The following is an 18,128-nucleotide window of genomic DNA, read 5'->3' on the forward strand; positions in this document are numbered from 1 at the left end:
TGCACCCGACCCTCTGCATCTGCTACGCAGTGGGCCCCATTATCTCCATGGGCCCTGGTGCACCAAAGGTAGTGTCGCCCCTGGGAATGATAGTTATTCATCGTTGGACCGTACACACAAATGTGATATCAGACCGAATGGTCGTTTATCGTGTGATTGGCCCTATAATCAGCTAAAAACCCTGTAGTGTGTACCCAGCCTTATTCATGTGTAATATAATCCTCTCACAAAACAGCTGGGGGTGTGGCCTAGTGATAGGGAGAAGACACAGAGGGGACAATCACACACCTATAAGTTTGCACTGATGAAACTAGTGTATGTCTATCATGTACTTTCCCCTGCACTAGACACAATTAAGGAAACCATTTATTAGGCTACAATGCCTTTAAGCAACATACAAGATTAAAAAAAATAAGCTCCAAAAAAATAGTCGAAACTTATACTCAAAATGTGGTTTAAATGTATAATATTAGTTTTAAAAATGTGTCTTTATGGATTTTGGAATCATTATTCATTATTAAACAGTAAGTACTTGATTCCCCAGGCAGGCCCTGAGATCTAGAATCTTTTCATCTTCAAAATCTTCATTCTCTGGTGTGATCACAGCATATAAGGGAAAGAGACAGATGTCGCATAAAACAGATTTCTCAAACACTATGCCTGTGAGTATGGCTTCATTTGACTGCAAATGCTCTTTGCTTCCATACATGCAACAGTGAGGCAATCACAGCAGGACACTGCCCTGGGGCTGGATTAACCACTGTGTAGCTGTTACCGAACTACAACACCCAATGTGTTCTGTAGTTAAACATCTAACAGATCATGGTGTGAGCTGGAGAGTAACACTATACAAGCATAATACACAGTGGCTTATAACTGGGGCCCTGGACAGAGACTAAGGGGTCTATTTATCAAGATTGTAAAATCTTCTATTGGCCAATAAAAAAAAAATACATAATAATAATAATAATAATAATAATAATAATAATAATATAAAATAAAAGGTATACAGAATAAAAAGACATGGGGCATATGAGAGATGCCCTTCTGCTCCACATGAGGTGTCTGTCCTCCCTGTGCTCACCTTAGGACACCTGCGTTACGGTGTGACAGTGCACCACCCCAGACAAACTCCCCACCTACCACTGTTCTCGGAGCGGGTCGCTGTTGGAAACGCCTGGGGAGGGCACCGCCAGCTTGGAGCCAGAAGCGAAAGCCCGCACGTGGCTCACCCCCCCTGCCTCACCGGGTAAGTGAAAAAAAGTGAACCACTTTGCCCACCATTGTAGGGTCACTCTGCACATATGTGACCAGACATTGCTGGCTCACACATGCATAGTGGAACTGGAAAGATGGTAAACAGGCAACTGTGCTGGAGGGCCCGGTGAAGGCTATTGCCGGCGGTTGTAGCCATGTTGCTGAATATGACTACCGCGACAACACTTACCCCGACATCTTGACAGTGAATCTCGGAATCCCGATGTGATGAAACGAGTGTGATAACACTAACCATTCTGTTTCTCGTTTCTCACATAATGTGGATTATAGCAAATACTTTTTATAGCCCTTGCTTTTGTTCCCCAGCTCACCAGACTACAACTGCATTGTCTAATTACATGTAGCTAAGAAGACATTGTAGCTCAGTGTAAATATGTATATTGTGTATTGTATATTGATGACTTGCAGTAAGGTTATTCATTGTCCTTAAAGTGAAGCCAGGGGATTATGGGTAGGGATCAGGTTGCAAGATGCTGGAGTGGGAAAACTAATTAGTGTCCATTGTTCTCACCAGGCTAGTCCAGACAGGCCATCTAACAGGGGAGGTTCTGTGGAAGGACAGCTCATCCTTACTCCCCTCTCCAAACCCCCCTAGTCCAGCACTGACCAATGGTTAAGAAGAATAGACCCATGGGTTTTCCCATGGAGGGGAAAGACTGTGGAAATTAGACCCGAGATATAAGGAGCCACTTCAGGGGGGAGGGGGTGTTCATGCTGGGATTTCATTCATGAAGAGTGCAAGATCTGGTTTTGAGTTGTCGTTCTCTACTAGAGTCTATATATGCAGCTGAGAGAGATCCATGGGTCGTGAAGTCTGGACAGCCAGGTGACTATAACTCCTTAAGCTATTGGCGGTAAGGGACAGATGATGTGGTAAACCTGCCTGGCATTTATTTACTGTGTGTACATAATATTCTAGTGTTGTTTGTATGACAATAAATATACTGTTGTATTTTTCTAACTGCATTTGCCTGAGTGACTATACAAATCCTAGAAGGTACTGGGTAGACTTCCCTGGCATAGGAAGGCACCTATGCCGGTATCTTCACACCCGACATGCTGGTAATATCGATTGTTGAAAAAAAATTACTTGCAATCATTGCGACTATTTAACAAGGCAGCAGCACAGAATCACGTGACTTTGAATGCCAGCAGTATTAGTATTGGTCTTATGAGTACAATAGAAGGAGGCAACGCCTGTATAATGTTGTTAAGAAAACTTCAATGATATGCAGGCGCAAGTCATTTTATTCAACAATCAATATTAACAGCATGTCGGGGTTCCGAGATTTGCTGTCAAGATGTCGGGGTAAGTGTTGTCCCAGTACTCATGTTCACTCCTCAGTGTGCAACCCATTGCCATCAATACTCACCTATAGTTATCACTGGAAAGTGGGCTTTACTAAATAGATGAGAAGCCCTAGAACTTTTCTCCCTTTGATAAATAAACCCTTAAGCGAAGATTCTGCCTCCCTCCAACACACACACATATTTTCCCTTCACCTCCTCTCTTACCTTGATTTTAGGAAGCTACACAGGTTACCAGTTAGAAGTTTTTAATATTGTAAAATATTTTAGAATGTTAAAGACAAGACAAGAACCTGTGCGGAATCAATTTGCAATATATTTTTGCATCTGGGTGGGCTATTCCCTAGTTCCGCTACTGGGCTGCGTGTGTTAGTGTGGCCATCAACGTGGCACGATGCCTCCTTCGGACATGAGAAACTGTTTCGGTTACACTCTCTGCGACAGCAATATTTACACCACCGCTACAATGGGTTATTTCATATCACAAACGTATTTTTTCAGCATATTGGTACACAACTGAAGAAAGATTCAAAGAGCTGATTGATTGGGACTCACACTTTCATAAACTTTCTATTTTTTAATAACTTCTGCCCCAGAAAGAACAGAATGTTCATTTTGTTGTTTTCAAAGAATATCAATAACATTGCTTTCAGACTGACATCGAGCGTTTTCTCCCATGTGCACTGCAATAAGATTTCCCCTGAGGCTTCTACCATGCAAGTAAGCTTTGTGCAATATCTTCCTGACAAATACACTGAACCCCCATACCCTTTCTATAACAACCAAAATTTATGATCCAGTCATCAATTTAATGAAGATTTTTTTTTAACTCTGCATTCTCCCATTTTTCTATTATATATGTGATAAATGATTACATTTGTATTTTATTGTTTTGTTTTTCTTTGCTACAGTCTTTCTGTTTTTTTCATATATACTCAAAACTGATAGAAGTATCTGTGCTATTCTCTTGTGCCCTGGCCTGTTGGTGAATATGGACTACTGTCACACAAAACTAGTTCTGCATATTTTCTTAGCAGCTATAGCATCATACTGTAGCCCCCTCTACATCATCCTTGAATAAAGCTATAGCTAAGATCACAGTAGTTAAAAACAATGAATATCTCCTAAGCTTGATTGATGACACCCTACCTAAGTTCTATGTAGTCTGGGAGCCCTGGGGTGAAATTGCTATGTAATACTTAAAAACACCCTTGAGGAATGGATGGTACTGACAACCTATTAGTTTTCCTTTTTGTTTTTCCCTTTTCTGTTTTATGTTCCATTGAAGGTAAATTTCCCTAACAACTGGAAAAACAAAAACTTATAAATGTACAAATGCCCAGAATCAATGCTCTAGACCCTAAATACTCTTCAAATGATGAAAATATGAAGAAACATCCTTTTAATTGTAGGGCAGAATAAATAAATAACATATATATATATATAAAAAACAAAAAAAGAGAAGCGCCACGCATAGTGTGTTAAATGACCAACAATTAGTCTTCTCAATGTGGCAAACAAGTGAATTGGCCTCGTACCAAAAAGACAAATAATAAACAGCTTATCTGTAATTAGATTCCCGACATCCTATATAGACTCCTTGATGTCCAGTCCTTATGGTTCCAGAAGTTCAGATCAATCATATAAAACAAATATAGGCTTATCTGCAGTCTTTCCTGATGGTAATCACGGATCTCTCAAAACCACCTGGCCGGGGTAGATGTGGTGATCCACGGAAAACAACACACAGAAAACGCCTTATCCCCCTCAACGCGTTTCGTCACTCGACTTTTTCAAGAGGATTCTGGGTATGTAGTATGGTATGTTAGTCCAAATGTCCAGTTTATATGGTCCCACAAAGCACAAACACGATCAGGATTTCCACAAAGTCATGATCTTTTCAGCCAACGGTTATGACAGTTGAAGAGAAAAGGGAACACCCCTAGACCTGTATCTAGGGGAATTATAGATACAGGTCTAGGGGTGTTCCCTTTTTTCTTCAACTGTCATAACCGTTGGCTGAAAAGATCATGACTCTGTGGAAATCCTGATCGTGTTTGTGCTTTGTGGGACCATATAAACTGGACATTTGGACTAACATACCATACTACATACCCAGAATCCTCTTGAAAAAGTCGAGTGACGAAACGCGTTGAGGGGGATAAGGCGTTTTCTGTGTGTTGTTTTCCGTGGATCACCACATCTACCCCGGCCAGGTGGTTTTGAGAGATCCGTGATTACCATCAGGAAAGACTGCAGATAAGCCTATATTTGTTTTATATGATTGATCTGAACTTCTGGAACCATAAGGACTGGACATCAAGGAGTCTATATAGGATGTCGGGAATCTAATTACAGATAAGCTGTTTATTATTTGTCTTTTTGGTACGAGGCCAATTCACTTGTTTGCCACATTGAGAAGACTAATTGTTGGTCATTTAACACACTATGCGTGGCGCTTCTCTTTTTTTGTCTTTTAGAATTATTTGAGCACTTGCAAATGAGTGCTTGTTTTTGAGGAGCTGCCTGCTACGTAAATTTGTATGTTTTTTATATTTATGTGGTGTATGAGGTAAACACATATATATGTAAATCATTGTCACACAATTTGGTGTTTTTCTAATATTGCACTAAGCGCCTTTTGCTTATTATCTTTCTATATATATATATATATATATATATATATATATATATATATATATATATGTGTCTACAAAACAAAACAGAAGGGAGAGTCGCCTATGGTGTAGTATCTTAGGGAGTATGATCCCAAAAACCAAGGTGTGTGCGTATGCGTACCAAATATAAACTTGAAAACGTGCTCATCAATACAAGAAGCCTGGGTACTTCACTGGTATCATATAAGTCCACTAAACTGAGGAACTGAGGCTAAAGCGGTCACAGGCTCACCAAAACTGGACAGTTGAGAGTGGAAAAACTTTGCCTGGTCTGACGAATCTCGATTTCTGTTGTGACATGTAGATGGTAGGGTCAGAATTTGATGTAATCAACATGAATCCATTGATCAATCTGCCTTGCGCCAATGGTACAGGCTAGTGGTAATTATGTTTTTTTTGGCACACATCAGGACCCTTAAAGAGTATTACCGCTGACCATGGGCTTTATGACCACAGTCTACCCATCTTCTAATGGTTACTTCCAGCAGGATAACTTGCCAGGTCACAAAGCCCACGTCATCCCAAGCTGGTTCCACAAACATGACAATGAGTTCAGTGTCCTCCAATGGTTCAGTCACCAGGGGGTAAATGTATCATACTCCGATTTGTACAAGTGGACGGAAATCGGCGAGTTGACAGCTAAAATTTAAAGCGGCGCTGCCTTGTAAAGGGAAACTTCCCTTTACAAGGCAGCGCCGCTTTAAATTTTAGCTGCCAACTCGCCGATTTCCGGCGACTTGTACAAATCGGAGTATGATACATTTACCCCCAGATCTCCATCCAATAGAGCACTTTAGGGATGTGGTGGAACAGGAGATTTGCAGCATGAATGTGCAGCCAATAAATCTATAGCTACGTGATGCTATCATGTCTACATGGACCCAGAATCTTTCAGGAATTTTTCCATCACCTTGTTGAATCCACACACACACAGGAAGAATTCTGGTGGCAAAGCGTGGTCTGCCCCAGTTCTAGAATGTTGTACCTAATAAAGTGGCTACTGAGTGTATACAAATAATTTCCTCCTATTGTCCAGAATGCTTGCAACTTTTTTTCCCATAATTTGTTTAAAATATACTAAATGTCATTTAAAAATGAACCCGCATTTTTTTCCCACATTGCCGCATGGATTCCCTTCCACAGTAAGTTACGTAGCAGGGCTCCTCACAGTGACTCTAAAAGGAGACTATTGGTGGCCATGTCTGTCTGTGTGGCATTTTCTCTGAGTAGAAGCAAATATTTACCTTTTTTCCTTTCTGGTTTTTAGAACTTTTTGGTTTACTGATAAGAAACCCCACATGTGGACATAGAATATGAATATTTTAGAAAAGTGCACAGGTGGAATCTCCCCTGTGAGAATTTGCTTTATACGGACCGTAAGAAGTGTTTGAATGAATGAATGAGTACAGCTTATGATGATAGATATGTACAATGGAAAATCTTTTTTCTTGCATTTAAAAGGCAATACACAGGTTTTAGATTTCAGTCTATCAGTGTAATGTAGTAGTGTAAGTGGTGGGGTAAAGTTAAGATAAAATACTTTTCCACTGTACTCTATATAGCAGCCAGGACAAATCCCGAAATTCCCTGCAACCAACCGGCACCCAAGAACTGGGAAGGGTTTCTCAACTGCTCCTTAGGGAACATGCCTCACCCTTGATGACATTATCTCTGTAGGATGAACCTGAAGATGGGAGGGGGGATAGAAGTAGAAGTGCTCCCTCACAGCACTTATGGCTCAAGTTTGTGTACTTGGAACCAGTCATTGCGCTGTTTTATTAACTATTAAATACTTTTCTTATTCGTCCCAGGTGTTGTGTGCGAGTGTATGTATTTAAATTTGACACTCACTTTGAACAAATATAATTTCAAAGACTAATAAATCACCGATATCTGACATTCCACAATATCAGTGTTACATATAGATTTGTAACTACTGCAACTAGGTATACTTCAAGTTCTGTTTCATTGTTTCACCCTAATTTACTTTACAATACTTGGTCCCAGGGACCCTTGGCATCCAACAGCTACTTGAAAACTGTGTGTGTGTGTGTGTATACTGTGTGTATGTATGTATATATTTGTGTTTATGTATATATATATATATATATATATATATATATAAATAGGTAAATATATATATAAATAGGTAAAAACACAGCTAGTCTGCAGCAGCAGGCTGCAGACAGGGTTACATTTTCCCTGGGATCCCCTTTTAGTACATACACACACAGGGGTTCCACATGTTTGTAATTGGTTTGTTTTAATGTGATTTGTTTGTAGTGCTTTGGTAGAGGATAAAGACACTTTTTATATTTGTGGGCGGGACCACCGATGCCAGTAAGTGGCCGGCTAGTAGTCAGGGAACTATTGTTTATCCAGATGTAGGTGGTGTGAGATTTTGTGATACTTTTGCTGGATATAACTGCTGTACCATCGCTGAAACTGTTAAGCCATCCTGACAACTGCTAATAAACAGTGAAATGGTTCAGCAAACCTGTGTGAGATTCCAGTGAATGCAGTACTTTATCACAATATATATATATATATATATCACTTACATTCCCCTTACATTTTTCATACCGCCACTTCTAATTTCTACTTGGAACACTGTATTATACTATATTATACAAACACGCACCGCAGTCTTGTATTGCATGAGACTGGTCGTGACTTAGTTTTGACTATCTTCAATCAATCAGCCAGAGCACAGACAGAGATAGTGCTGTAATGAAGTGTCTAGAGAACCCGGGAGGCCAGTAATCTGTGCCAGAGAAAAGCTTTATTTCCCTGGTAGGTCAGGGAAGTGGAGTCCTGCTGCTTATTCTCAGATAAAGGGACAGGAGACTGGTGGCAGCACTCACGAGGTTGCTCAGTTAGCAATAACATTTCCAGCACAATGTATGGCTGGTAGCTCTGAGGAAAGACATGCTACAATAATTACCATTTTATTATTGTTAGACAGAAGAAGTCCTGCTAGTCCTGGCTATATGAGAGATGACAGACAGGCAAACCCTGCAGCAGAGGAATCATTGATATGACAAAGGAAACACAGAGCAATTCCACACGTTCATCAATCACATTGATTTAGCCCAAATTCCAGGTTTATAAATACACATGATGAACGTGCGAATGGGTGGCACATATTTAAAGCGACATGTACATTTTGTATGCCGGAAGGGCAAGTGCTGAAATCCTACTTTTATACGGATGTGTGTTCCTACGAACAGGCGTTCTACATTGCATTGTCAGACGCACATTAGTCATAACACGGAACTGTTTACCAGTTATAACTATTGCATATTATTTGCAATGTGCATTTTTTTAAGAGATCATATTTATGTGTGCATAGATATCTGAAGAGAGCAGTAGGAGGAGTTATTATCCTCTCCTTGGAATTATACAACAGTCAGTTGCATGTCAGCCAGTAACTGAAGTACCAGTACGATGGTCAGGAGAGTCCATTGGGGATCATTTATGAAGAACATGATTTACGTTGCACAGCTATATATGCACATCTGAGCACATTTTTGGGGCTCTGATGCTCTGTTGAGCTTGCTCTTGGTCCACATGTGGATCCAATGCATTGCAGAGGACATACTGGATCACTCATTCCAAATCCCACCGCCCAATGTTATGTTAGAAAACCAGTATGGTTATAAATGAATGGCGTGATCAATTCATCTCAAGACTTTATTTTAGATGCTCATCTTTTTACAAAATGTGCACTAGACAGTACAATAATGTTAGATACAATTGGTCCAAAAATGTCCACGACTAGCGAGCTTGTGCGGTCACCAGTGCTATGCTAGTGGTGGTTATCAAAATCTTCATATAAGCACAATTACCACCTCTAACACTACAAATAAGTCATCCTACACAACTAATACTTGTTTTGGTGGATTGGCACTTATAGCCTTGCCGCCTATTTCGCAATGTTTAACACCCCTCACCTCTGCCAATGCCCACACATATTTTTACAATTAAGCTTATTCTTAGTGCCTGTAGGTATAATTTTTATGCTGTTTAGAACTATCCTACTCTGACCTGCTCGTAGTTTTGCCACTGTTGGTGAAATCCATTTTCTGGCACTTATACAGCTGTTGTGCATTCTATTCAAATAAATTGTGCAGTATGTGTGTTCTGTTCATGTGCTCTATGAGGAGACTCCACTGTGTGAGCAGATCTCTTCAGCTCACGCTTCATGTGTGCCTGACTGCAATTCTCGGTGCAGAATCCAGCTCATACAACGTGTGCACTAACTGCTTAAGCTATATCTAACTGTACCTAGAATTCCTCTGCTCCCAGGGTAATGTTGGACAATTGTATTACAGAGACATTGAGCAAATGATAGTGGTGTATATAGCATCACTATTAGTGGTGTCTGATACCCCCTTACATTCTATTTGCCCCAATTCTCCCAATTTTATACTCAATATCTACGAATTTGGATGAATATCGCCAATCGAGGTATTGCAACAAAAGAAAACACAAAAATAAACACCTTGTCGTCTGGCTGTAACTAAACACTGATCCCTCCTGAATAACAAACTAAGACAAAACTAAAATACATTTCAGTGCAGTTACTTACAGGTAGATACCAGGCCTTCTCTCACAGAGACCCTGCAGCCCCTGTCCCCAAGCAGTGAAATACTGACTGAGCTGCCTTGCAGTCTTTTACTAGCACCACTCGGTGTAACTCCTGACCAGCAGAATCACTGGTAACTTGGAAGTCCCAGTTCGTGGGCCTAATGGATGGAGCCCGCCCTCACTCTCCATTCATAACCCCAGGACCCTTTTCTAACTTTTCCACAGGCTTAATGCCTTCAGAAGCTTACACACATTAACATTTCCCTAGGTATAATATATATACCATCAAACACTAATTTAGTGACTTTGTCACAATATATATAGTCTGTTACTTTTAAATTGCGGACAAGCTGAAATGATTGCTTCTTTCAATCACTGCAGTGATTTTCACAGCTGTAAATTGTCGCAACTACTGAATTGCTTTTATATAGGATTAGACATTGTCAGCTCACACTTTGATACATAAGGTAGCTGAATAATAATTCTAAGTTCTGGTGGAGACAATGCACGTGGCACCAGTATCAGCCGGCAATAATATATATATAATAATATAGCAGCCATTGGTGACTGGCATCTCTGTGCAGCTCCCGGTGTTGTGAGACTGAAGCTGATGATCCCTGTCTATCAAGATATGACAGATTAGAGATCATTCACAAGGATTTTAAATTTTAGTATTTTAATAACTGCCTACTAGGATTCAAGTTTTTTTTTTTTGCCAGCATCCAGGAGCATGTAAAATAGTCTAGACAGAACTATCAATGACTGTGGCACATTTAAAAGAAAAAGGCAGGCCCACATTTGGGTGCGTTTTTCTTTGGAATCTCATAAACGCCTATGGAAGCATTTCAGGTTTACCAGCATTCCAGAGCCATAAAAGTTGTCGCTATAATGCTATTGAAAAACACTATGGAAAACGTGAGATTGGCTAAATACCAAAATGTACACAAAATCGAATGTATTTGAAACTGCGCAGCTTGAAATCGTCATCCCACTTTTATTTAGATGTCAAATATACACACCGTGTGATTTTTGAAAGTACAGTTTGCAAAACTGTACATCAGACCTCCAGAAAAATGGTAGGTTTTGTAGACATGGTTCTGAGACAAGAAAGCTCATACCTCATGGTGTTTGAGCCATCAGGCCATTCAGAACATAAGAGGAGACACCACATATGTATTATTTATTGGGCTAATCATTATTTCTTGCTTAAGGAGGGCAACATTAATTCATAATTATCTTATGGGAGCAATATTAATAAGCTATCATATTAAAGATAAAATATTAATTTAATTGATATATTAAGGGGAAATTTGAATGTATCATTAAATTAGGTGTTCAAAAGTAAGATATAATTATATCATGGAGCCAATACTATTCTATTGATAAAAGGGGGACAATAATAAATTATTTTTGACGGGGCAACACTTATTATTATTTCATAATGCACTCACCATTTATACAGCACAAAAGTGTTTTTAGACATGGGGGGCCGGTGTGATTAAGAAGGGGTTGTACAAAGTGATTACGCACAGGTGAATTAATCTAATGATTAGATCAGTTATTATAGTCTATCATCTGTCCCTGCAGAGAGAAATGAATGACCGGTCTGGAGTATGTAAGGACTGGAGTCTAGAAAGCCTTATCTAGCATATGCTATAAGATATGTAGCTTACAAAAGTAGAATGGGTCAAACTAAGGATTAACCCTCTGGGTATTGGGGGAGAATTAGCTGATACAACCTGCGCCAGGTGATATAGTAAAAGACAAGGGGGTATATTTATTAAACTGCGGTTTGAAAAAGTGGAGATGTTGCCTATAGCAACCAATCAGATTCTAGCTGTCATTTTGTAGAATGCACTAGATAAATGACAGCTAGAATCTGATTGGTTGCTATAGGCAACATCTCTACTTTTACAAACCCGCAGTTTAGTAAATCTAGCCCAAGGAGTACACAGAAAATATTTTTCTCAGACAAATACTGGAAAATAACGGTATTTGTTTCTCAATGTAATCAGTTCAGTTCCAAATCCCAAAACAATCATTTATAATGCTTGGTATACAAAGCAAATGATAACTCACCATGGTGGTTTCTGCAATAGAGCCAAAGCTGTTGATGAAGATGTTGCAGGTGACATTCACTGGGGGACCTGTTGTAAAAAAAAAGAAAAGTACAATAAGCATATCATAAATAACAGAGCCAGCGCTTACTAAAGGTGATCACACCCATGTGGATCCATTCGTTTCATCTGACCATTAGGAGAACAGATCTGTTTCCACTTTGAGCAAACACATGGATGGTCAATCTGGACATATAAATCGATGGACAATGTATCGACCTTGTTGAACTAAAATTCTCATCATAATATTTATTGCACTTGGTTATAATATTTATTTGAGTTTTGCATTTTAAAAAATCCACCTAAATAAATATTGACTTAAACAATCCAGAGAATAGAAACAGTGAGATTTGCATTCTATATACAGGATAAGTGCAGTTGGTCAATGTTCAATAATAAGGAAATTCCAGGAACATCATTTCTCAGGAAAAATATAAAGAACTTGATCAGTCCCTGAAAATTAGAGGCTGCTGGCAACTATGATACATGTAGACACAGGGGGGCAATATGCAGCATATACAGACATGTTGGGCATGATACATCACATATAGATATATGCACAGTGCATATACAGGCATGATGGGCATATACATCACATATAGGTATGGGGCACAGTACAGAACATACAGACAAGGGGGGCACAGTGCATATACAGGTATGATGGGCATATACATCACATATAGGTATGGGGCACAGTACAGAACATACAGACAAGGGGGGCACAGTGCATATACAGGCATGATGGGCATATACATCACATATAGAAATGGGGCACAGTACAAAACATACAGACAAGGGTGCACAGTGTATATACAGGCATGATGGGCATATACATCACATATAGGTATGGGGCACAGTACAGAGCATACAGACAAGGGAGGACAGTGCATATACAGGCATGATACATCACATATAGTCATGGGGCACAGTACCAAACATACAGACAAGGGGGCACAGTGCATATACAGGTATGATGGGCATGATGCATCACATATAGATATGGGGCACAGTACAGAACATACAGACAAGGGAGGGCACAGTGCATATACAGGCATGATGGGCATGATGCATCACATATAGATATGGGGCACAGTACAAAACATACAGACAAGGGGGCACAGTGCATATACAGGCATGATGAGCATGATGCATCACATATAGATATGGGGCACAGTACAGAACACACAGACAAGGGAGGGCACAGTGCATATACAGGCATGATGGGCATGATACATCACATATAGATATGGGGCACAGTACAGAACACACAGACAAGGGAGGGCACAGTGCATATACAGGCATGATGGGCATAATACATCACATATAGATATGGGGCACAGTACAAAACATACAGACAAGGGGGCACAGTGCATATACAGGCATGATGGGCATGATACATCACATGTAGATATGGGGCACAGTACAGAACATACAGACAAGGGAGGGCACAGTGTATATACAGGCATGATGGGCATAATACATCACATATAGATATGGGGCACAGTACAAAACATACAGACAAGGGAGGGCACAGTGCATATACAGGCATGATGGGCATGATACATCACATATAGACATGGGGCACAGTACCAAACATATAGACAAGGGGGCACTATGATGGGCATGATACATTACATACATATATGGTGCACAGTACAGAACATACAGACAAGGGGGCACAGTGCATATACAGGCATGATGGGCATGATACATTACATACAGATATGGTGCACAGTACAGAACATACAGACAAGGGGGCACAGTGCATATACAGGCATGATGAGCATGATGCATCACATATAGATATGGGGCACAGTACAGAACACACAGACAAGGGAGGGCACAGTGCATATACAGGCATGATGGGCATGATACATCACATATAGATATGGGGCACAGTACAGAACACACAGACAAGGGAGGGCACAGTGCATATACAGGCATGATGGGCATGATACATCACATATAGATATGGGGCACAGTACAGAACATACAGACAAGGGAGGGCACAGTGCATATACAGGCATGATGGGCATGATACATCACATATAGATATGGGGCACAGTACAGAACACACAGACAAGGGAGGGCACAGTGCATATACAGGCATGATGGGCATGATACATCACATATAGATATGGGGCACAGTACAGAACACACAGACAAGGGAGGGCACAGTGCATATACAGGCATGATGGGCATGATACATTACATACAGATATGGTGCACAGTACAGAACATACAGACAAGGGGGCACAGTGCATATACAGGCATGATGAGCATGATGCATCACATATAGATATGTGGCACAGTACAGAACACACAGACAAGGGAGGGCACAGTGCATATACAGGCATGATGGGCATGATACATCACATATAGATATGGGGCACAGTACAGAACACACAGACAAGGGAGGGCACAGTGCATATACAGGCATGATGGGCATAATACATCACATATAGATATGGGGCACAGTACAAAACATACAGACAAGGGGGCACAGTGCATATACAGGCATGATGGGCATGATACATCACATGTAGATATGGGGCACAGTACAGAACATACAGACAAGGGAGGGCACAGTGCATATACAGGCATGATGGGCATAATACATCACATATAGATATGGGGCACAGTACAAAACATACAGACAAGGGAGGGCACAGTGCATATACAGGCATGATGGGCATGATACATCACATATAGACATGGGGCACAGTACCAAACATATAGACAAGGGGGCACTATGATGGGCATGATACATTACATACATATATGGTGCACAGTACAGAACATACAGACAAGGGGACACAGTGCATATACAGGCATGATGGGCATGATACATTACATACAGATATGGTGCACAGTACAGAACATACAGACAAGGGGGCACAGTGCATATACAGGCATGATGAGCATGATGCATCACATATAGATATGGGGCACAGTACAGAACACACAGACAAGGGAGGGCACAGTGCATATACAGGCATGATGGGCATGATACATCACATATAGATATGGGGCACAGTACAGAACACACAGACAAGGGAGGGCACAGTGCATATACAGGCATGATGGGCATGATACATCACATATAGATATGGGGCACAGTACAGAACACACAGACAAGGGAGGGCACAGTGCATATACAGGCATGATGGGCATGATACATCACATATAGATATGGGGCACAGTACAGAACACACAGACAAGGGAGGGCACAGTGCATATACAGGCATGATGGGCATGATACATCACATATAGATATGGGGCACAGTACAGAACACACAGACAAGGGAGGGCACAGTGCATATACAGGCATGATGGCCATGATACATCACATATAGATATGGGGCACAGTACAGAACACACAGACAAGGGGGCACAGTGCATATACAGGCATGATGGGCATGATACATCACATATAGACATGGGGCACAGTACAGAATGCACAGACATGGTGGAGGGAATAATACAGCACAGTACAGCGTATGTGATGGTGGGAAGTTAAAATGAGGGAGTAAGACTGTAGGCTATTGTGTCCCCAGGGAATGAAATAAAGAAGATAGGGTAGAAAATTGTTAACCGGTTCAGTGAAATGTGAGGGATTGGAGGCAAGTGGAGTGACATGGTGAGGGTGGGGGTGAGAGGAGGGAGTAAAATGAGGGATTGAGAGTGCAGGAGGGACAGAAAGGAGGAGAGAGACTGCACTTAGGGAATAGAGAGAAGGGAAGTTATTGAGGTCCAGGGAGAGACATTTGGGAGGTGAAATGAGGAGGAGAGAGCAGACACTTATAGCTACAGGTTATTAGCATTAGATTGAAGGAAGGCAGTTATAGCCAGGGGAGGTGAAGTTAGGGAGAGAGAGTGGAAATATCTGAGGTTGAGGTGAGGCTATTGCAGAAGTGAGGAGTGGAGCAAAGGAAGGGGGATTGGTGCTCTGGCCTGCATTGCTAATGTGGCCTATGAGAGACAATTTCCCACCAAACATGGTGTCTCTTTAACCTCCTGCAACCTGACAGTCCGTGCTCACATCAATCAGGTCGGAATTTCAAGAGGCACGGCTCTAATGTATGACCAGACATAGATCTGTGACAGGAGAGGAGGGAGATAAATGGCTGGACTGACAAGATACTGGGAGGTGTTTGGGTTTTGTATGGATGAGGTAGCGAGGTGACAGCATAAATACAGAGTCTGGACTGGATGGTGCAGAGCTGGTGAGGGACATAGTGGATGGGAAGCAAAAAGCTAGAGAGATAGGACAACAAGAGGGTCCACAGGGAAAACAGACTGAAGCCCGGTGAGGGGAATGCGGCACCTAGATGACTAACTAATGCTTTGTGTCATAGGGGATAGTGTGTAGTTTTTATTAATGCAGGTTGTGTCTGTGTGTTCTATGTAGTTAGTGTGTTAGCAGTAACTCAACCTGATGTTAATAAGTCGGATAACGGGAGCTTTCCGGCATGGATATACTGTAGGCCAATTGCAACAGAAGCAAGTACTTCATACCTCTCCTCTCATTGGCTACCTGTGACTGTATTACATTTTCTTATCCTCTACTTATTCTGGTCTTCTCATTATTCCTTATTGCCTCTGTCTCTCTTTTGTGTTCTTTAAGCAAGATTTTTGCATATTGCTCTTTTTACTGATAGCAATATAGACTGGCACCCATATAGACACTACAGAACCAAGCATCACCTTTGAAGTTGGGTCGGATTCTGGCATCGTATCCTGAGATCTTCCCCATCAACTTGTCCAGGAAATCGGAGGGTGACATCAGTTTAGGGGCAGAGCGCGCAGATGCCCCAACTTCTTTGGAAGCTGCGAGACTGTAACAGAAAGAAAGGGACATAACAGCAATGTGAGCAGAAGGATATTATATAGATTATAAGTTAATATGGAGAGGGAGGACCGGCCTGGGGACACAGGGACACAATCCACTGCAGGGCAGTCTGGCATAAAGGACCACTTTACCAATACAAGTTCCTATGTACACAGAGCTACCAATAACATACACAAATATAAACGTATACCTTGACAAAACATGAGGTGTTTTCCATTCTATTTACATTTGCATCTGTATATAGCTGAACACTATTGCTCTCTGTTATCAGCCATTTTTTCTGCACATGGTGTTTAAAAGCGGCAGACTGCAGTGTTCTTTAAGGAGATTACTGAGAGAAAAAAATGCTTTGTGTAGGAAACACATTCCCCACGGTTGCAATTTATTTTAAAATATCTGTCATAAAATGTTTACATAAATATCTGTATATAAATATTTGTAGCTCCTTTACATAAGCAAACTAATATTTTTTTGTTTAATTGTCCTTAAAGCAACGTTATGCAAAATGTAAACACTTGTCTTTCTTTTTTGTAAAACAAAGGCACTATGATGTAGGATAGGTAGGTATCAAGCACAGCCGGTGTTGGACTGCAGTTTGAAACTAATATTAGTGGATACACGTTATAGGAGATGCTTTATGTGTAAAGTATTTGATGGTGGCATGAGGTACCATTGTCATTGTTCTGTTGAGGTAAAACGAATGGAATTGTCCTCTGTTGGACAACCCTCTTAATAATTCTGTGGTGGCCCCTCCCCTGGGACTGTTCCATGTAGACCAGACTGTACCATTTGGAAGACCAGAGCTGTCCTTTGTGTTCACGCAGCTATGGTGGGACAAGAACCACTGACCTCCGAATGAGGGCTGCCTTCAATATACAGCCATGTCAATGCTTGTTTTGAATTACCTTCCTTAAACCGTAGTTCCCAAGCTGTTATTTTAGGGGCCAACGAGTACTTTTGATGTTAATAACAATAATTTACTTAATGCAGCAATCCCACATAGCATTTTTTTTTTCTTCAAATAGCAGGTTAATTACCTTTTAAGGGTGTAGCTCTAACAAATTATTATCTCCTTTTCTAAAGGGGGGCAGACAAGTATGGCTGCCAGTCTCACCTACAGATTAACAGCTTTCAGCATGTTAGGGGTTAGAAGGCAGGGAAGGGGGGGATTTCACACTGCACAGAGGTCAGAGGGATATTCCAAAGCCTCTCTGCGCACTACATCATGTGCCATGTGACTGTGGTTGCCATGGTAGTCCCTTAACACTGTGCAATCCCTGCAGAATTATAAATCATTAATGAAGA

The 18,128-nt window shown here is 41.0% G+C and overlaps 1 protein-coding gene across 3 annotated transcripts in view; it reads right to left on the reverse strand.

Annotated features, from left to right (window-relative positions):
* GLRA1 (glycine receptor alpha 1) overlaps positions 1-18,128 on the reverse strand; it is a 104,694-nt gene that overhangs the window by 32,260 nt on the left and 54,306 nt on the right. For all 3 annotated transcript variants that reach the window (XM_075210100.1, XM_075210101.1, XM_075210102.1), the window contains exons 2-3: positions 16,679-16,809; positions 11,934-12,001 (exon numbers count right to left, since the gene is read on the reverse strand). In XM_075210100.1, the coding sequence (XP_075066201.1) occupies positions 11,934-12,001; positions 16,679-16,809 (199 nt within the window). The remainder of the gene's footprint in view (positions 1-11,933; positions 12,002-16,678; positions 16,810-18,128) is intronic.

The sequence above is a fragment of the Mixophyes fleayi genome, chromosome 4 (genome assembly GCF_038048845.1).
Source record: "Mixophyes fleayi isolate aMixFle1 chromosome 4, aMixFle1.hap1, whole genome shotgun sequence".
Lineage (NCBI taxonomy): Eukaryota > Metazoa > Chordata > Amphibia > Anura > Limnodynastidae > Mixophyes > Mixophyes fleayi.